Here is a 22,712-nt window from a genome sequence, read left to right on the forward strand (position 1 = left end):
AATATCCTTATCACTTTTACTTTCTCGAAGTTCGTGCTGGCGTTGTTTATTGTAGATTTCAATTTTTCTTCTCTCCATAATGACATGTTGGGTATCGTTTTCAATAACAGTGTGCTGAGAATTTGTAATCCATTCAATACAAGAGTCATCTTCGGTTTTTTCTTTGTAACTATTTGAGGGCGATAAATCTTTAGTATCATCTTTAGCGGATTCTTCATTTACTACTGGATGAACGTCAACTGTTACAACTTCTTGTTTGAAATGTTTATTTGTATTGCATATATAAGCATCATTCTGCATTATTGTTGAAGGAGTAACATAATTTCTATCCAAGCTTTTGGATTTTATTTTGGCTTCAAGCTGATTCTCCACTTTTCTGTCTAAGCTCTTAGACTTAATACTGGAATGAACTTTTTGATATACAACCTTACCTTCTATCTGCTGCTTTATTTCTTGCTTCTTTGACAAAGTTTTTGGAGACTTAGTCAGGGCTGCAATTTCATCGAATCTGTCTTCTAAGGATTGACTATTTTTATCATCCATGCTTTTGTTAATTTTGCTGTTGGAACTTGCCGCTTTCTGATCTTCGAAGCTTCTACTGATTTTTCCACCTATTTTATTATCTAATTTTTTTGGCGACTTGGCTATGAAGACGTGATCTTCTGCTTTACTATTTATTTTGGTTTCGATTATTATCTTATCCCCTTCTGTTTTAACGACTATTTTATCTTCGGGTGGTGGGAAAGGAGGTAAAGTATCTTTTACTGGACTGATTAAGGTTTTAGTTTGTTTTAAAGCAGCTTCAAACAACATTTGCTGCTTTTCCTTTCGTTTAGCAATTTCAGTATCACTATCTTCCTGAGATTTCGTGCGCTCCTTACTACCTCCCCTTTTAACTTCCATTTTCTCAAGAGATTTAGATTTTTCTTTTGTAGATTTTTTAATAGTCTGCTCAATTTCTTGACTTTTAGCACGAACCATGTCTAAAGGTGGAACAGTCAGGAAATCTGGTCTTTCTTTGAGCGATGACGGTAATGATTTTTGCGTTTGCAAAGATTTTACTCTAGTAGCATTTGTATCTAAAGAGCCACATTTATTAAGTTTGCTTGTTAGCTTTTGCTTTTCTTCAGGTTTAGCTTTGATAGTAAACTTTTTCTTATCTTTCCGTTTAATCCTTTCTATATCAGGTACAATCTGATCTTCACTTAAGTCAGAAAGTTTTCGTATACTTCCTCTAGGAGAGTTTAATGACGAAGTAGGTGATCTGGAGGGTGATTTTGATAATGGCGAACGCGATATCGGCGAAGGGTTAATTGGAGATCGCGAAGGTGATTTGGCTTGGTTCTTTATTTTATTTAAATCATGTTGTCGCTTAAATGAACGTGGACGTCTCTGCTCGACTAATCCCTCTAACAATTTCATTTCCTCGTTATCAATTGCAACAGACTTTAATTCTGTTTTGGTATCAGAAATATGGTCCTCGTCTTCCTCCTCAATTTTTTCGATGGACTCTTCTTTCACCGTGGTAATTTTTGATAATTTATCTTCGATTAAAGGTTTCTCTTCTAATATGTCACCCTCTTCATTTGTATCCTCCATAGTGTCATCTTTTGACGAAAATGCATTCATCGGAGGTAACCGATGCAGTTGAATAACTGGTGTATCTAAGCTTTTCGCTCGCCTACTTGCAGTAGGGGAATCTTGCGTAGCTTTTTGACGCTGCAATGAAAATACTGAACCTTCTGAAAGGTTTAACCGGGCATGAGCGAAAAGAATAGGAGTTCCACCTCCTTTTCGCAGCATAGGAGATATTAATTCATCTCGAAGACTTTTTTTTATATCCAGCTTATTGATTTCCTTTTTGATAGGTTGTGTGTTTTCTCCTTTATCTTCTGACATTGTTGGTGTTGGCATTCCAGTAACTTTTTGTATTTCCATATCGGCAAGATGTTCATCGTCAGATTTTAAAAACTCAGTACTTTCTAAAATAGGCGAAGGAATGTTTTCATTATACTCCCAAGTTGAAGAACTTTCTTTACTTAACTGTTTTATGTCAGGCGCCTTTAAGACTATGTCATCTTCAGAACTAGGAATCGAAATAGATCGTTCTGAGATACGCCTCAACTCTGTTGCATTACCAGTTGTATTTTCTAAAATATGAGGTTTATACATTGCCTCTAGTTCCGCTAACTTTCTACACTGAGGAGGAGAACCCTCTATTTCTGTGGAACTCATGGTCTGGCCTCTATGCCAAGCTCCCGATGTTATCTTATCATACTCTAATTGTAAAATGGGTTCTAGTTCTTTACGAGATTGAGGTGGTGAAAATTCAAGTTTTGGCGCAGCTTCTGTAATTCCAAAAACGTCATCAGAGTCAACACTTTCATCGTCCGATGAAAATGATGTAATTCTAATCTTATTACTGTTTTTGTTTTTTATTCTTCCACCAGTACCTTTTTTTCCACTACCTCTTAGTTTAATAGCTCTTTTTGGAGGCAATTTGTCAGACTTAGATTTAATATCAGCCCGTAATTTTTCCGATGCTGAGAGTGGTTTAGGGTCCTTACATATTGGAGCTTGAGGTAGATTCCGCCCATTTATGGCGAACTTAATATCATGGAAATATTGTTGATCCTGCCTCATGCTATCTGTTTTAGAACTAGTGGCCGAGTCACTTTCAATTTGACTTAGTTTAGAATTTAATGTTTCTAATAATGCAGAATCCAGACATTTTGAAATATCCCTTTTTGGACTAGGCAAATGTTGCATTTTTCCACTTTTATCCACTTCTAATGTTATGGGATCAACCTTTGATAAGTCAATATTTTGGGTGAATAAGAAATCTCTATTCTCCACATCGAGAAATTTCATAGCGTGATCAGCTTGCATACTGTTTCTGGGTGATTTTGGAGATTTCGGAGATTTTGGGGACTTGGGTGACTTGGGGGATTTCGGCGACTTTGGCGATTTAGGTGATTTAGGAGACTTTGGTGAACGCGGTGATTTTGGATGATCGTGATATCTACATCGTGGAATGGCATTAATTATATGGCGACCATTTTGTGGCGGTAAAGTTATTATATCAGGCGGCTGCGTTTTATCTTTATTAGGTGATGGTGCAGTACCATTCATAATGTGTCTCTTGTGCAAAACATATGGAATGTCATAACTGTCTTCAACTTTCTTTGTGTCATTAAATCCAGCTTTAAAAGCATCAAACTCCTTAAAGTAGTTTTTAGGCAAATCAAAACATGGCCTTTGTTCTGCATATCTTATTGGTAGTTCGAAATGTGATCGTTTTGTGGCAATTGGAGGTGCACTTGGTATTTGTCGAAAAATATAATCTTCGTCGCTAGACTCTGCTGGAGTGAGATCAATGGATTTCTGGTGCATCAATACATGTCTGCGTGAATTGACACTGCTGAATCGAGGTCTATTGGCCAAGCTATTGGGATCACTCTTTGTTCTTTCAACAGTAGGATGTATGTATGGAGCAGCAGTATCAGCGAGACGACTACTAGAACTAGTGTCTAAAATGAGTTTAGGGTGATATTCGTCAAAGTGTGTTTTAGCCATAAGCTCCTCTTTTAAATTTTCCTTTCTTATAATATGTGTATGGATCTTTCCCCGCATCGTTTTATCAAACTCTGATTGGAGTATTGGTGCAGTCTCTGAATTCGAAGCAGTCTTTGCTCGACTTTTAGCATATTCGATACTATCCATAGCCGGTAATATCCTCACATTCACATCTGACTCATTAGACGACTCTTTTACGAGATGGCACGGTGGGTTTTCTTTACTCGTTGAACGTGTTAATGATTCTATTTTATCTTTATCAAAACTAAAAATAGTTTCAGACGATCGGCGTCTCTGATAATTTTGTATTTTTACGGTTCTATTACTATCGATTTCTGTGTCTAAACCTGCAATTTTATCGGGCCAAATATGAGTAGTTCTAGGATGATTATCCTCTTCTTCTGTGGATAAGTCATCAATTTTTTTGGGCGGGCTTAAATCAGAATAGTTGCCATACTGATCCAGTTCGACGTGTTGTAGACTTGCAGAATGCATAGGCGAATGCTCTTTGTGTTTGTTATTACTAGGAAATGTCGAATAAGGTGTAGGAATATGGTAATAGTTGGGTAATGTAGCAATTTTTGCAATTAAGTTTTCATGAGACTTATCAACGAGAGTTCTCTCGCTATATTCGGGTTTCTCCATACCTACAAATGTTGACTGAGCGTCATAAAACTCTTTACCGGAATCTGGGCTCGACGAGGGCGAAATAGGGTCAAAGGGATCGATATAGGCAGCTTGTATACTAGCAATACTACGGCGTCTTAGGCTTACGTCGTCCGCATCGTACAAATTCTTTTTACAATCATAATAATCGGATTTGGAGTCTTGACTGGAGGTCCGCGAACCCGACCTGTCCGAACTTTTACTCTTTATCGTTTCGCGTGACTTTTTACTGTCAGTGTGATAAACGCTGTCACGCGATTTCTTACTAGATTCTGCACTACTTTTAGACATTTTAGAATCGTAAATATCGCTTCGAGATTCCTGACTGGACGTTCGAGATCCGAGGACCCGTTTGATCTCTTTATAAAAGTTACCGTCAGAACGCACCGAGAGTTTTTCCCGCGGAAGAACGCGCGGATCGTCCGCGAGAAACGGATCGATAGGCAAATCATTATCGCTTTTGTACTTCAACGCCGCCGCCGTCAAATTGGGTTCCTCGGTTATCGACAACGAGTGATCATCGTCCGACAAGAGCTCGTTACCCGAATCGAGCGAACACGACCTAGTCCTACCCTCAATAGAGCTGTGGCGGATACGAGCGTATCTACCGGAGCCCTCGTCGTCCGAGCGCTCGATAACTTCGTAGCTGTCGTGCGATATGTCGTCCTGCGAGCCGGCTCGGAACGCCGGCAAATCGAGACGCGGATCGCTGATTGCACCCGGGAAGCTAGACGAGTAAGCTCGACACAGAGAGCCGACGCGAGAGTCGATAGAATTTTGAAAGGAGAGCGCAAAGGCGCGAGCGTCGTACCGAGTGACGGGGGAGTCGATGCGGCGCGAACACGCGTCGAGGTCGGCGGCCAGGCTGCGCGTGTCGCGCTTGGAGCGGCCGGCCTCATCGAAGCTGAAGTCGCGCAGGTTGCGGCACGAGGCGCTACGTCGCCCCAATGCTCTCGGAGGCGTGCCGAACTCGTCGGCCTCATCCAACGGCACCGACCCGCCCGATCGCGACGAGCGAACCGACGGACACGCCGAGTAGATGTTGGTCTGCGACAGCTCGAACTCGAGCCGTTCGGAGGACTCGCTGAAGCTGGAACGATGCTTGGCGCGCACGAAGTCAGGGTAGAGGCTAGAGGGGGGGGAGGTGACGGCATTCTGACCTGCGGGGGGGCGGGCACGAAGCGGCGGAGTGGGAGCGCGCGCGCGGACCTCGCGACCAACCTTCCACGGCGTCTCCTGGCATTCCTGGAATATTTTGTAATTTTAATTAGTACAAATGGCTAAACCAGACTAAAATTAACGTCTGCAACTTTACTTTTAACAACATTAAAAAACTTAGTAAACGTACCGACGGTGTCATCGTCCGATGAGGCAGAGGTGAATCCTCCGTAGGATGATGATTGACCTCGGCATGGGTCACTAGTTCGGGACCCTCCTGTAACCCCAGCGCGACCAACAATCAGAATTATAATCTAGTATTAAAATAGCTAATTTCCAGTAGGAAAAACATATTCTCGTTCCTTATTAAGACCCAATCAAGATTTACCCAAGTGGTTAAGCGGTTCAAACGTATCCCTTATACGTTCTGTCACAATTAAATAAGTAAGATGCATTAATCTACCACAAGCACTACATGTATAGGCTAAACAACATACATGATCTAAGTGTTTAAATAACAAATAGTGATGAATGCTGAAAGATGTGAACCATTAGAAGTAAAATTAAAAAAAACAGAGATGTTACACATGGTACATTAGTTACACAAAAACAAATAGAAACATTTTTTTATTACTGAAAGTGTTATTGAGTTTCAACTTTTGCTATGTCAACATTATATTACTAATTACATTGATATACAAAAAACCCAAGATGCACAGTCTCAAATAAAAGTAACGCTCGAAAGTGTCCCGAGTATTTCTGTCCCTTTCTATAACAGTATGTCTATAAGAGTATATGTTACAAGCATATATTATTGCAAAATCAACCTTACGCGAATTGCTTAAAGTTGTTATTACAACGCAGTGTATACGTACTTAAAGCAATAAAATTTTACGACCGACCGTGGTCGGTAGGACAAGGTATGGAGTGGAATCGAACATGACTTTTTTATTTACAACTATTTAACATAATTTTAAATTTATCCGACTTTTCGGGTGCTTTACAGCGTGCGTGGTCACGGTGACTGAAGACAAAAGGTGTTGGATGTTAAATAGTTGTAAATTTATAATAATACATAACTTTAATCCGGTTAAAAGTTTTTTCTTTAAATTAAAAAAAAATGTTAAATTGGCTACCTCCTGACCTACACAAAGTTCAAAAGTACATAAATTTATTTATAAAAAAAAACACAAATAATTAACATCGACTCCACTTATTAGACGCGAGACTATTTGAAATGAGCGCACAATTTAGAATGTTGCGCTCATTTTTTGAGGACGTTTTTTAGACGTTGAGTGTGCATCTTGGGTTTATTGTATATCAATGACTAATTATGACTATTAATGAAATGTGTAATTTATCTGACAGAAGTTTGAATTATTGATGTTATGAAACCGTGAAAAACTAAGTTAAAAGGGAGACAGCAAATGATTGATGCTCTTACGATTTGGTTGCAGTACAGTTTTGTCAGCTGAAATAGAAACAAAAGCTATATGCACTACAATTCTATGTAAACTACTCTAAAGCTAGTATTAAAGATTTCTCATAGATTATTAAATGATTTCCTACTTTTACTAACCGACACTATATAATCTACAAAACAGTTAATATCTAGGTAACCATGCCTTCTTTTTAATACAAAATTAATCTATGTTAAACAATCTAAAAACAATTGCAAACCAAAATAAAATCTAACTTAAGAACCTATTTTCTTTGTTATCTCCTCATTAGTATATTTTGATAGTAGCCAATACTTGAACCAATTCAACTAACTCACATTCAATTTTGAATTTAAACAAATCGGATCTCTTAAGTTGTCTATAGAGCAAAAACAAATAAGAAACTAATCACTCAATACCAAGTCTTAAGTGATAATAAACTGACCTTGTCCCTCGTGGAAGCAAAGGCGGTAGCTGGAGGCGGCGGGCGAGCGAGAGGGGTGCGGGGTGTGCGGGGAGTGCGGGTGGCTGTGGCCGTGGGCGTGTCCATGTCCGTGGCCGTGTCCGTGGCTGTGTCCGTGTCCGTGCAGGATTGGGGACGAGCCGCCTCGCGTGCAGCTTCCACGGAATACCCTCGCATCATCAGCGAGGCTTCCAGGTAGTGAGGTTGCTTGTCCCACTCCAGGGAAATCGCTGGAATATTCAGAGGCTTAATAGTACGGGAGGATAGTGAAAGCCGCGGGTACCAACTTCTTTTAAATTGGCGATCAACGAATTTGAATTCGAATTGAAATGGTCACACTGTTTAAACTGTCACACTTCAGAAAATCTTTCAATTTCAGCTTTACAGAACAGATTTGTAGCTTTCAAACTCTGTTGAGGTTATTCCGCTACTTATAAACGTTATTAATGCTTATAAAATAAAATGTATTCATTAAACTAATAGCATACTGCACAAAGTATATTTGTGTAACTACAAAGTAAGCAACCATGCGTCAAACGACTCTCTTTCGTAAGCTTTTTATAATAAACATTTATGTGTACTTTTAAGTTCTCAACCAAAATGTTGACTAGCGCTGATATTTTATAAACTAGCTGTACTAAGCATAGTTCACTAAAGAAATAGAAAACCATGCTTAATATAGTTTTGGCTGATTCCTTGATTGTCCTTTACAAAGCGCGTTTTTTCTAAAAATCTTGTAAACTCAACACTGAATTTACGACCACAAAAGCTGTTTTAATAATTTTAAATGAAATATTTAATTGCTGCCATGAGTTTGTTGAATAAATAAATACGTACCATCCGAGCCGGGTGGCAGCGGCAATAGTGGATGTGCCGAGACGCTCGCGTTGAGCGGCGTCGTGTGCGACACGTTAGCCCGAGAGCCGCCCGCCGACCGCGACGCGCGGAACGATCCCGACCTGCGACAGTCGGCGAGAGGATGGTCACTTGCACTAGCTTCTGGTCACGTTACCCCCTCATTCATATTTCGAATTCCAAAAAAAATACTACGCGCGGCACAGTTGTCTATAAGCTTAAATTTAACGCTAATTTTTAAAACTGAAAATGAACTAATTAACATGATATAGAATTGTTAATAGAAACTGCACTAAAAATAAAAGGTGCAAGTGCATAATTTGAAATAAAACATCGATTCTAAAGACAAAAGGAGGGGGTAACGTCACAACATATGTGCAGGCTGATGCCAAGCGTCACGATACGATTAACACGAGCGTGGCGCTGTATTCAGAGACAATTATTATTAGAACAAGAAACCTATAGAACCATCCTCCGACCGATTGTCAATGTCGCACGTCGTAAGTTTTGGAAGCGAGTCTCAACGTATACAGCGCATGCTCGTAATTGCTAATCACCACTTAATTAAACCGAATGACTACCAGACCACCAGTATGTGTTAATAAAGATGATAAAATTAAAAAAAAAACATACGTCGGATAAATTTAAAATTATGTCAAATAGTTGTAAATTTATAATAATACATAACTTTAATCCGGTAAAAAGCGTTTTTCTTTAAATGTTATGAGTTATGTTAATCAAAGACAATACTATGTGCAACAGTACGGACTGGAAAAACGTCGGATAAATTTAAAATTATGTCAAATAGTTGTAAATTTATAATAATACATAACTTTAATCCGGTAAAAAGCGTTTTTCTTTAAATGTTATGAGTTATGTTAATCAAAGACAATACTAAAAAAAAAACATGTTACTTGGAATTTATAAACGTAAATATTTGTCTATATTCAGTAACAATATACATTTACTGTGCAATTAAGATCGATAAATGGTTTGAAGTATATTGTATCAGATTTTTTGATACATGAATGATTGAAATAATATGAGTTATTAACTATACAGTGAGTTTATGGTACTGATGGTCAGGTAGAAAGTTGAATTAGCCTACTTTCGGTGTCCATGCAAATCCCCACATCAACCAAAAGCTAGTGCCTAACCCATGCTTACCGCTTCACATTACCTACATTAACTACAAAGTGCACACTACACGATTGCATTATATCATCTATCGCGAATATATTTATCCAATACAATTAAAATAAAAGAAGTAATAAGTGACTAAAACCCTAATAGGGTCTTAGAAACTTGCATATTCAGACATATTAAAACAGTAGTGAGTTTTTCGTGGCCTTCTGACACTGATATCATAGCTTGACTTCGAGAAGAGACTCATCTTAGAGATTGCTTAAATAAAGTAAATATTCTTTATTTACTAAAAATAAATCATATGATTTGACCTTTAAATAAAGCCTTTCGTCTCTTTCTAACAAATTGTGATTGTTATGAAAATATTCTTTAAGTGGGATTTTTTTAAATAAATGTATTTTTACAATAAAATCGATAGGTTGTCCTAACAAATTCTAACAAAAAGCTCTAATACCTACCCATATAAATAGCAACATGCGATAGGCTGTTAATACAACGGGCTTTGGAAATTAATTCCGTTGTACCGACAGCCTTGTAAGTGAATAACGAACCTTTGGAATGTTTGCCGCTTCACATAGTTATCTCGAACGAATTCCACGATCTGCTTTTGTGTTTTACCGCTATATCTGTTGATAAATATCATTTCAGTATTATAAATTAAGATTAAAGATAAATATTGTTTGAATTTCCATTACCTCGAAATGGGGCAGACATTTCTATTTTATACTATTAAAGGAGAACAACCCCCTGTATCAACGAACCGAAAACAATTTTTAGTTTAGTGATTCTTTGTACAAGTAGACGATAAGTCTAAGATTTAATATTTCAGTAATAATCACCTCGAGATTCGCAAGAGATAAGTAATTATTTCGATTAAAAATTGTAGACCTCTATAAAGACAAGAATGTAAATCTATTTTGTAGATATATAGTTGAATTATGTAGCACACGCTCAAAAACATAGTTAACTGACAAATATATAAAAAATTATAGCGTACGTTATTTGCTATTTTCGTAACATTGCCGGCATTTTTAAATTAAAGAAAACACTTTTTAACGGATTGAAGTTATGACCACCGTGCTGTAAAGCACGCTAAACGTCGGAAAAATTTAAAATTATGTAAAACAATTGTAAATTTATAATAATGCATAAAATTGTCAAAATGTCATTTATTTACTTAACTTTTACACAATTAAATACTATTTTAAAATTAGTTTTAAAGAAGTAACTTAAGTGTAATTTTAATGACTTTTTGGTGTGTTAACTGTTTATAAACATTATGATCATACAAAGAAACTAATGGACAATTTTTCTTTAGTTTGCCAAAGAAATGCTTACCTAAAGGAAGACCCACGTGACAGCACTTTAGTCTTATGTCTGGGCAGTTTCGGAACACTCGAACACCGGAAAAAGCCATGATTCTCCACACACTTCTTCCAGAAATTTTTACACTCGTTGCGTCCTTTAAAGAAGAATTCAACTACGTCGCGATAGTGGCCCTGAAAGATTTTATAAATATTTTTTATACCATAAAACAATTATTTAAAACACAGATTTAATCGATTCATTATTACTTAAAACTGTAAGTAAAGCTCGTGAAATATAAATTCAATTCAGAGTGAAGGAGGACCTACTGCAGCTGAAAGCCCCCCCCCCCCCCCCCCCCGTGTAACGCGCCGTAACGTTTTTCTGTACCTTATAGTAAAACGTTTCGTGACCACCCAGTGACTCTTCATAGCTAAAAGTTACCATTATGTGGTGTAAAGTACTGGAAAGTCGAAAATAATATTAACAATAACGCGTAATTCAAACGGTTCGTTACAAAAGGAAGAATAAAATTCGTTACGTAATACTTGAACCCTCCCCAAGACACTTTTTGGGTCGATGAGCGGAGTGAATTTAAATTCAAATTAAATAATGGTAAAATTTAGTTTTAGATACGGACACGATTGGTAGTGTGCTACATTTAAAATAAAACCAAACCTATTTCTACAGTATTTACACTATATAGCTATCGTTACATACAAAAACTTATTTCCTTACATATCCTTCAGGATGCAATTTAATGAGGAACTTTTTCCGTTTGAATGATATCTTCCTGATCTTGGCCCAGCTGAATGTATTGATTTTCGTAAAGTGCTGGAACACTACGATTCCCATGTGCGCTACTGCTATATTCAATGGTACACCTTCATGATCTTTTGCCGCATGCATTTTGATACCTTAAAAGAAATAAAATGTATGAAAAACATATTACATTACTGCAACATATCGTATTTCGTTATAATCATAATAAATATTGTGAATATATTGTTATATTTGTTACAGAAGAGCTACCCACTACACCCCTCGCTGAATCGCTGCTCAAAGATAATGTAAACGAGTGCAAGGTCAGTTTTACATTCCGACCCATTGGTGCCGACGATATAGTTAGGATATTTAGAACAATAGACATTAAGAACCGTATTATCTTTGGGGTATTTCTGTAAAAATAATTAGTAGCATAATTGATATAATTGCTCCCCATCTAGCTATAATTTTCAACAATTGTATTAAAAGTGGCGAGTTTCCCGATCTAATGAAACATAGTAAAGTTATTCCTTTATTTAAAGGAGGTAGTATGTCCGACCCCAGTAACTTTAGACCAATTTCCGTACTACCTACTTGTAGTAAAATATTTGAAAAAATTATATTAAATCAACTGGTAAGTCATTTTAACGTAAACAAATTATTACATAATAATCAGTTCGGTTTTACCAAGGGTCGCTCGACAGCCGATGCCGGTGTTGAGTTATATAGATATATAGTTAAGGCTTGGGAGGAGTCGCATGAGGCTTTAGGTGTTTTCTGCGACTTATCCAAAGCATTTGATTGTGTCTAACACGAGACCTTAATCGGGAAACTCCGTCACTATGGCATCAAGAATACCGCACTGAATCTTCTGACTTGCTATTTACACGGAAGAACTCAGAAGGTTGAAGTGAATGGTAAGAGGTCCTCTGGGTCGGAAGTAGATATGGGGGTACCACAGGGCTCAATTCTTGGCCCTTTCCTCTTTCTTGTTTATATAAATGATCTACCTTTCATGGTAGAAAGAAAACATCAGATAGTTTTGTTTGCTGATGACACGTCCTTGATTTTTAAAATCAAACGACAAATAACAAATTTTGACGATGTAAACAATGCTCTATCTTCGATTGTCCATTGGTTTAGTATGAATAACCTTCTACTTAATGCAAAAAAGACAAAATGCATTAAATTTTCTGCAAAAAATGCAAGGGTTATGGATACTAGACCAATTATAAACGATGAGGAATTGAATCTGGATGATACAACTGTATTTCTCGGAATCACCATGGATTCAAAACTTCAGTGGTCCCCTCATATTAACGGATTGGCGAAGAGACTTAGTTCTGCAGCCTACGCGGTTAAAAAAATTCGCTCACTAACTGATGTCGATACAGCTAGACTTGTTTATTTTAGTTACTTTCATAGCTTAATGACTTATGGCTTATTATTATGGGGTAATGCTGCTGATGTCGAAACTATTTTCATCCTGCAGAAGAGGGCTATTCGTGCAATCTATAATTTAAAATGTAGGGAATCTCTTAGAGATAAATTCAAGGAAATTAATATACTTACCTTTCCCTCGCAATATATTTATGAAAATATTATGTATGTATACAAAAATAGTGATAAGTTTACTAGAATATAACATACGCACAATTTTAATACACGGAACAAACGCAGGCTGCAATTTCCCCGTACTAGACTATCTAAAGTTAGTAATTCTTTTTTGGGGAAAGGGATACTCTTCTTTAATAAAATCCCAGAGGCTCTTTTATCTCCTGCCTGCCTTTTATCTTATGCCTTTCAATAAATTTAAGAAATGTATTAAAGAAAAGCTGTGTAAAAAGGCTTACTATAAAGTCAACGATTATCTAGTTGATAAAAGGGCCTGGGACTAGTGCTAACCAGGCTACCTCTAATTAATTTGCGATATTTGTTTTAAAATAAGTGTTGTTTGATGATTTGATATTTTAAAAGAGTACCGAGAGTTTTTTACGCCGGCTTTTTCTCTCGGCCTACACCCTCTGTCTTCTTTGCCGATGAGTAGGGATGCCTACAAATTCAAATTTAATGACGTGGAATAAGTGATACATGTATCTTGTTCCATAATAAACATATTTTATTTTATTTTTACAGGGTACCCTGGCACATGTATAATGTACATAAAGCGTCCCCAAATCTAAAAATAATAATGTACAAAACGTACTTTAACGAATAAAGAAATTTTTATCATACATAACATATCAGTCAAGTATTAGAAAAATTTATCTGCTTTCACTGATATGATAAGCTGAATCTTTTGAGCCTTGTAAAATGAAATATATATTTATCCGGAAACTAATAAAATTGAGACAATAATAAACGCAGAGGTTGATAAAGGGCAACCAGTAATTATCACAGATCGGAAGACTTTACAGAAAATCTAATATATAACATTCTCGTGTCGCGGTGTTTGTAGTTAAACTCCTCCGAAACCCCTTGAGCGATTCTCATGAAATTTTGTGTGCATATTGGGTATGTCTGAGAATCGGACATCTATTTTTCATCCCCCAAAATTTTAAAGGTAGTCCCACCCCTAAAAATTTTTTTTAATTTTTTTAATAAATTTTTAAGTTTAAATTTTTTTATGATACAACATTAAAAAATACATACAACCCCTAATTATCACCCCTTTACGATCAACCCCTATTTTTTATTATAAATGATATACATGGCAAAACGACGTTTGCCGGATCAGCTAGTAATATATGAATATATGCGATAAAGACGCGGATATGTGTCTGCCCTCATTGGGAGCTTACAGAACTCATTAATAATAATTCTCGTAAGACGTTTACGCAGCCCTTGCGCATTTCAGCCTTCTTACCAGGTCACAGGTAAGCGCGTAAATCATAAGAACTTTACCGGATTTTAGCGTGTTTATTACAATATACTGTATGTTATGTCAACTCGTGATCAAAATTAACTAAATAAAAAACGATTTTATAACAAAATGTATGTAGTATTCATACAGTATGTGTAATCAATGGCGCTTCTAAACGGGCCATGTTTTGCTGCAATTGATGGCTGCACTGTTGTCAACTAATTGTCCGGCCATTAGAAAAATATTTTAATGCAGCTGATGGCTGAACAATCTATGGCTGGGCAATGTGTTGCAATATGTCTGCAATAGTATGGCCCATGATGCAGACTCCTAAACGGGCCACACAAACCGGCAACAATGGCTGACGAAATCACCCTTGTCGCAGCAGCTTATATTGTTTTAAAAAAGAAACAGAAAAAGAAGAGATTGTGGATTCGACCTTACTTAAATAGGCGTGACACTGTAGACAATTAGAGTCTAGAAATAAGTCTTGATAATAAATTATTCAAGAACTAGAATGTCAAAAGCAGTCATTTTTACGTAGTAATCTAACGTCAAATACAGGTGATCGCAAAACACAGAATATAGCAACCGGCACACTTCACTCATAGCAAACGTCATGTCGCGTAGAAAAGGATACACTGTGCCTTAACAAAGAGAGTGACTGAAACAACAATAGAACTGGCTGTGCATAATTGCAGTTGAATTCGATAGCCTAGCGATCGTCCGGCCACCCATCGGGGCAACATCGGCCATACGTGGCTATACAAAACATGTTTGGCTATATGGCCGGGACATTACTGCAATATTGCATAGTGTGGCTGCTATTGTTTGCAATGTTGCCGGGCCACAGTGTTGCAGCAAAACATGGCCCGTTTTGAAGCGCCATAATAGACAACATACACGTGTAGTAGTCAAAATACCGTCAGCGTTACACAGAATTATAAAAATGACCAAATCTACCGAACGATTACAGCAACCAAAGCCTATAGAAGAGGTAAACACATTATACAAATTATTATACTGAAAATTAAATTAATTACAAAAATTCACGCACGTTCAATTCAAACACGCGCTTAGTATTAACTAAGTTCCAAACCCCGGGGATTTGAGATTGTGAATAATTTATCGACGTCGTAAACAAAGAGTGAGAATTTTACGACAGTACTTTAGCGTTTATATGTAGTATGCGTATGTATATCTCACACATACAAATAATTAGGAAATTAATTAGTGTTCGATTGAACCGAAATATATTGAACCTTATCTTCAATACGCGCACTGAAGACATTTAAACTAATCCCAGTTCATAGTCTGGAGATAAACCATCTCTCAGTTGCTTAACAGAAAGAAATAGTTACAAAAAAAATACAGACTAGCCAATCCAGTATCATTTACTACGGGAAACACTTTGGTTTAAATTTGCTTTTAGTAACGAAAATAAAAGAGGACTTATGTACTTGGCTTGTAATAAATTTGCAGGGTTAATTTTAGTTTCAAAGCGGACTGTGTCGAATCGTACTACAAATTTCTTTTCAGAATCGACGTACGTAACTAATTTGAGTTGCTTATAATAAAATAACTTATTTTGTTAAACTTTTCTCACATTTACACTACGTAACAGAGGCTAACCATTAAACATATTTTTGAAGTTATACTTCTGAAACTTCTACGCGTTATGAAAAATTGATGAGAGTGAAATTTTACGATGCGCGCGCACCGTGACACAAAATTAACAGAATGAAGTTGCCCACTAAATCGCTCATTAAGTTGAGGAAATTTTTTTACAAACAAAACAGAAATGGAACCTTTGTTAGTGGCGCATGTTGGCACGCACGCATTGTGCGCATGTTGGCATATTATTAAAAAAACCAAAGAAGTATAACTTCTTACGCGCGTACATAAAGTAGACGCACCCTTTTTTTTAAAGTCCTTATTAATTACTTTCATATAAACCACGTATCTTCTACAATTTCTATATTTGTTTAATGGTAGGGGAGCCCAAGAGGGGATTTCGGGATTTACTAAAGCGCGGCAGATTAATATATAGGGGGATACCTTGTACCCAGTTAAGTACCTCCACAAAACATGAGGTCCATATATAAAGCCGCCCGTGTAGGAGACTGGATCAGATTAGTAAAAAAAAATTGACCATCAGAAATTCCCGAGCGCGTCAGATTAAAGTAGGGTGAGTTAATTACATCTTAAAAAGTGTATATTCCACTAATCTGACAATTTGAGAGTGACGTAAAAAAAGGGGAGGGCAACAAAGTTGTAAAAAAAAACGTCATCTCGACATTCTCGAGCGTAGCTAATTTTTTTTTTATTTTGAAGGAAATAATTCAAGAATAATGAAAAATATATAATCTGACGATTTCCGCAAGCCGAAATAACAAAAATTCGTCGATAAAGTTAAATGCGTGCAGCTGCGTGATGCCTACATTTCCTTAAACCGATCGGAATCTACTAAACGGCGTCCTAAATATTTCCCTCAAAATTACATTTCCTGTGAATTTGAACCGATTCGGACCGATAGATTTTGAGAAATTTTGAAAAATCTTAAAAAAATAAGAAATATTTTTTTTCAAGTGGTTTCTTTATCGATCAACTTCAAAAACTAATCCGCCTTTGAGCTTGAAAAACCACGTCGATCGCCACCAAGCTGGTCAAAAGCGGTTGATTCGTTCGAGAGATAACGTGAACGAAAAAAACCCGAAAAAGTGTTTTTTCGAAATTACTCCGAAATTTGTGGTTCGATCAATTAAAATTGCAAAATTACTTATGAGGATGATAAAACTGCGTCGAATGCCGTCAACCTTGTGAAAATTGCTTGATCCATTCAAAAGTTATTGCGGTTTGAAAATTCCAAAAATAGTGTTCTATGAAACTTCTATCAGACTTTCGAGCTGGGAGAGCTCAAATGCATAGAAATATTATTTCTTTGAACTCAGGGAACTTAAATTATCAATTTTAAGCACCCAGGAATGGAATTAGCGTGAAGTTGCAGGGATGGCCTTTAAGGTGAACCGTTTTTCTAATTTTTTTTTGTCAGATCAGGCGAATCCCTCTAGATAATCGTCAGATTATTAGACAGTATGTTTAGAACATAAAGATGAACCACATATATCTTAATCTGACGCGCTTGAGTATTTCAAAATTGCGATATTTTTTTGCAAATTATGAAAATAGCCGTGGGTTTGCGTCCCATCGAAATCGTCAGATTAGTGAATGAGAGCTTTTTTTTGGTGCACTTAACACTCCCTTAAAAAATCTGACGCGCTCGATAATTTTTTTTTTTTTTTCATTTTCAACCCTTAAATACAACCACCCGCATCATGCAAACGATCAGATTAACTTACGTACATTATTAAAAATACGTAGGGCATTGATGCTATCAATATCTGACGCGCTCGAGGATGTCCATGCAACAGTTTTTTTTTACATATTTAACAATCTATAGCCGCTTCCCCCACCGATGAAAAGATATATATCATAAAACTTTTTTTCTTCTTATCATCTAAGCTTTGCATCCCAATAGGTCTCTACGACGCTCGAGTAAATCCCCATTTAGCATCGTGGGCTCCCCTACCATACAATATTTTTGTATTAAACAACATATGACTAATGAAAAGTGAAATCGGTGCCTGCCTTCATATCTAAGTATTTCCTATTTGAAACTGCTCCAGAAGTCTAGTGGCTTCAGCGTACGAGTCTCATCTGAGATAGCAGGTTTGAACCCCGCCTGTCCACCAATGGATTTACTGTCTATGTACGTATGTGTGGTGGGGGCAAACATCGTGAGGAAACCGACATGTCTCAAACTCAAAATTCGATGTCATATATTACACAGAAGGCTGATCGCCTACTTGGCTATTAGATTTTTTTTATCATAAAACATATACAGAAAGGCCCAGATCTTAAAAGGTTGTTGCGCCAATGGTTCTTCTAAGTGAAAAAGTCATTCGAATTTTAAAATAAGTTCAAAATATTTCCATCCTTGTTGGCATACAAAATCATTCAGTTCACAGTTCTACAGTTCACTCACCGTATAGTTCACATCTCCGGGCTGTCTCTAGTAAATTTAAGTCGGCTTCAGCGGGACTCTGGCCACTGTAAATTTGCGATAAAGAGATTATTAAACAATAGCGAAGCGAGTGATTTCAATTAAGAGTGTTACATAGCGTTTTGGAAAATATGGGGTTGTAATAACATATTTAACTTTTAAGTATTTCCGATTAAAGCGTCTTCGTTAGGAAAAGTTTTTGTTGATTTTGTAATATTAACATTGGAGAACAGATACAGTTTCAAGTGTGATGTACTGTTTGTCTATGATGTTTAACATTTTAACAGTGGTAAATTCTGGCTAAGGGTGCGTTCAAGTATTACGATCTGTGATCTGTGATCAAGATCTGTGATATAAGGGAGCGTCCTTTATATCACAGATCTTGAAAGGCTTCATATTCAAGCCTTTCGGCTTTCGCCTCTTAACATTTTGTAACTCCGAATATGTATATCTTTATTTATATATCTTCTGTGCGTGTGTTCAAAATTAAACTTCTCTTAAATGAATGGACCAATTTTGATATTTTTTTTAAAATAATAATTATATTAAATTTTTAAATTGCATATTTGATTAATTATTTGTATTCATTAATCTAGTTATTTTTATTGTATTATTTCTTTTATAATTGTAATGTTTTTAAAGCAATTTTTAAGAGATTTAGAAAAATCTACCAAAAATTATAGTGCCTAAACGAAATGTCTGCTTAATAATGAAACATAATTGAAATTAAATTTTCCAACATTCACAAAAACTTACATATGTTTCTTGTGGTTTTCGCATATTCTCCTTTCGGACTCGGGGTCTTGTCCGGTAAAAAACTTATAACCGCTAAGATAGGTGTGATCCGGATAATCTTCGGGGACGTAATCACCACACTCCGCTGCAATAAAAAATAGCGTTAAGTTAAAATATATAAACCAGAATCATTTGGAAACTAGTTCCACTAATAACATAACTTGCATATAAGAACTTTGAAGTTGAACCACCATAACGGGTCATTTTCAATGTGCCTTCAGAAGGCGACATCGTCCGCGGTTACTTCATGTGCCCACATCTAGGACTAACCTTGTAAAAATGTGCTCTTCATATGATTCGCTGTATTATTACATTACTCAACGATTTACATAGGTTACGACTAGGTTAAAAAAAAAGATTGAATGTTAATTGATCTCAGTGAGACAATTTAAAAAAAAAAGTACATATACACTTATATTGTTTTGTTGCTTTATAGGACACAAATATGGTATTTTCTTGTTTTCGAATAATCCAAATATCGACTTAAGGAAAACGTATTTTAACAGCGACTAAACAATAGCAATAACTTTAACAAAGGTGTGATTCATTGTTATTGCTCTTCTCTGTACTAAAATTTTTAAACGAGATATGTAAAGTTAGGTTTATAAGTAAAATAACCATAGGTTCATTTCAGGATTGGAAGTGAAATTGTATCTTAAGTAACCAACCCTTATAAATACTAAATCAGTAATTACACTGTTTAAATAAAGTATTCATTTGTTAGTTCAACTGATTTTTTCTGTCATGTTTAGTTTGTGATGAATCAGTGAATTAAAAACTGCACTTAAATATGTCTTACCATTTAGTTTATATAGGATTAGTATTTCTAAAAATGACTCTTTTTACACGCTTTATATTAGCTTCACCTGTATGTATGTAACCGACTCCTTCGGACTCGATTTTGACCCACTTTTAACGGACAGATTTAATTCAAACTTTGCGCACCTGTCAAAGATCGATGACAATGCAATAATCCGAAAAAAAAATGAAAAAAAATAAAAAAAAATTAACTAAAAAATAAATAATAGTTAAAAAAAACTAAAAAACACGCTTTTAAAGCACATCAAACTAAAAAGTGAAAAATAATTCCTAATTTAGGCTGAAAATGGTAATGAACAAAAAATACTGGTATTATTGTGAAAAAGCGTGGGGCGCTCTGTGCCATATTTTTCGTCTATCGAGCAACCCACGCTTTTTCACAATAATACCAGTATTTTTTGTTCATTACCATTTTCAGCCTAAATTAGGAATTATTTATACTACACAATAAATAGTTTAAGCAACAAAGATCACTGACTGACGGGCTGTAAGTTCATATTACAAGAACTAAGGTAATGAGAAATGGCGAACAAGGCCCGCTACGTACTTAATTAATTCAAGCTGGGCGCTGCGATTAATTATGGATCTATTTTCTGGCTTCCTAAATTGAAAGATGCATATTAAATACACTGAACTGCCAATTAAAGTTGGGGCTAAATATATTAACACACGACGCTAATTGTAAATTGTTTAATATCTAATATAAAAATTAATAAAGATTTTAATAGCGATTCTTAAATATAAAAACTAATTAATGAAGTATGTAATATTTTATCCCTTCAATACTATCATAATTAGAATCAGATCACAATTAGGATCGCAATTCTATAAGGATATAGGAGTATATTAAATACTTTAAAGCTTTTTAGTACTTTTAAATATATTTTTTATTTTCGTTCTATCGTTTCGTTTCGTTTCTATCTCTGCCCCCTAAATTAGCACTGGTTTACGACTCGACCTACGCCAGATTCTCTGCTATTCAGAGACTGGGTAAGCAATACCCACTAATAGGAATACAATGACCCTAAAATGCAATTGAAAAAACAAAGTACACGTGAAATTAGTAAAAGCCACTTGAATACTAAACTCTACATTAATTACAGTGCAACGGACAGAATGTAAAGGCGTGAGTTTAAAAATAAACACGTTTTTACGTTGTTTAGAGCTTTTGTCTGGTTAGTGGTTTAATGGATCGCCCAACTTTTATTCTCCAACTTTGTGTTGTGATGTTGTCTGAAATAATACTTCTGCAGCACTTTGGTATGCTAGCTTTCCTAAAGTCGCTAAATTTGTTTCTACATGTCAAAATACAATCGAAACTAATAAAGGTATGTGTTTTCCCCAAAAGACGTTTTTTTCTTTTAGGTATGGGTTCAGATTTCTCTTTTGTTTCGTGTAAAGCAAGTAACCTTCTGTGTCTGACACACTCTGTAGACATCTAAGGGTTTCCGTTTCCTCAAAATGTTTCCATCACCCCACGAGCGCGAGTTAGATGCGCACATAGACGGAAAAACTATTGGTGCTCATAGAACCTACGACCTTCGAAATGAGAGCCAACACTGCTCTTTTCCGCATGCATTTATAGAATTTTTTTTTTTGATAAACAAAATATATGTTAAAATTGCTTACGTAACTGATATAAAATTAGGGATGCATCGATACGCCTTTTTGCCGATACGATACCGATACTCTTATAGAAATATCGCCGATACCGATACCGATACTAATGCTTATTGAATCCAAATTAAATTAAGGTAAAATATATCAAGTCTGGTTAAAGTTTTTAATTTTTATTATAAAATATAAACAGTTACACACTTTGAATAAGATTAAAGGTTTAGTAAATAAAATTAAGAATTAAGAGTAATAGTTAAATTAAAATAAATAACTGTTAATAATTAAAATTAACATTGATAAGATTTTTGTAATTCTGTATTTTATTTAATTTGGTACTGAAAAAATACTACGCGCGATAGCAGTTAAAAACCAACTAAAGTGTCTAGCGAAATGCAATACGCGGGGACTAAGCGGGTGTGAGGGGCATAGATAGTCCGTGACTCGTTTCCCATGCCCCAGATCAAACAAGATGCGCTTTTACATTACTTTTTTTAAAGCGCGAAATTTGAAAAGTATCGTTGTATCGGCAATTAAAATATCGCCGATACCGATATATCGGCAAACCCAAAGTATCACCGATATATCGGTATCGGTATCGGATGCATCCCTATATAAAAAATAAAAATTTCAAGAAATGAAAATAAGTATGACGAATAACAAACAATGTGTGACTTTGCTATTGCTTTAACAATTAACATATCCACAATATTAATGAGAAAATACTGTTTTTATATTGCGTATAAACTATTAACTATCCATTCTAGAGGTATTAATTGAGTGAAACCAAGGCCTGCAATCATAGGTTTATACGTCGCACAATTATCGTCATCAATCAAAAGATAATCACCGTACGTATTCTTGGCTTTAGACAATCAGGGAGAAATCTGGGTCAAAAAATTCAAACTTCAAACTTCAAAAACCAGGTGACTTATATGAGCACCGTATGTTCATATGGTTTACAAAGGTAAATTATATAAAGATATAAATTATTATTCTTATATCGACGTAAAGCGTTTTAGGATAGGCAAATTCTCAGAAGGTCGAAGGGCCATGGACACAACCAGGTAAGACAAAACAAGTAAGTTTTATAAGTAATTATACAATATCAATTTAAGATTGTTATCTATTTATGTGCATTTATAGCAATCTTTAAAAAACTGGATCAGATTAGGTAATATGAAA

At 35.8% G+C, this 22,712-nt stretch overlaps 1 protein-coding gene across 5 annotated transcripts in view; it reads right to left on the reverse strand.

Annotated features, from left to right (window-relative positions):
• LOC125050831 (FERM, ARHGEF and pleckstrin domain-containing protein 1) overlaps nt 1-22,712 on the reverse strand; it is a 71,512-nt gene that overhangs the window by 20,881 nt on the left and 27,919 nt on the right. For 2 of the 5 annotated variants that reach the window (XM_047650870.1, XM_047650869.1), the window contains exons 6-15: nt 19,056-19,179; nt 18,282-18,346; nt 11,347-11,525; nt 10,642-10,802; nt 9,855-9,929; nt 8,140-8,261; nt 7,285-7,532; nt 6,845-6,871; nt 5,591-5,677; nt 5,403-5,487 (exon numbers count right to left, since the gene is read on the reverse strand). In XM_047650870.1, coding sequence (XP_047506826.1) covers nt 5,403-5,487; nt 5,591-5,677; nt 6,845-6,871; nt 7,285-7,532; nt 8,140-8,261; nt 9,855-9,929; nt 10,642-10,802; nt 11,347-11,525; nt 18,282-18,346; nt 19,056-19,179 — 1,173 coding nt within the window. The remainder of the gene's footprint in view (nt 1-5,402; nt 5,488-5,590; nt 5,678-6,844; nt 6,872-7,284; nt 7,533-8,139; nt 8,262-9,854; nt 9,930-10,641; nt 10,803-11,346; nt 11,526-18,281; nt 18,347-19,055; nt 19,180-22,712) is intronic. The other 3 variants (XR_007117209.1, XM_047650871.1, XR_007117210.1) reach the window with 3 other exon arrangements.

This window comes from Pieris napi, chromosome 7 (genome assembly GCF_905475465.1).
Source record: "Pieris napi chromosome 7, ilPieNapi1.2, whole genome shotgun sequence".
Classification (NCBI taxonomy): domain Eukaryota; kingdom Metazoa; phylum Arthropoda; class Insecta; order Lepidoptera; family Pieridae; genus Pieris; species Pieris napi.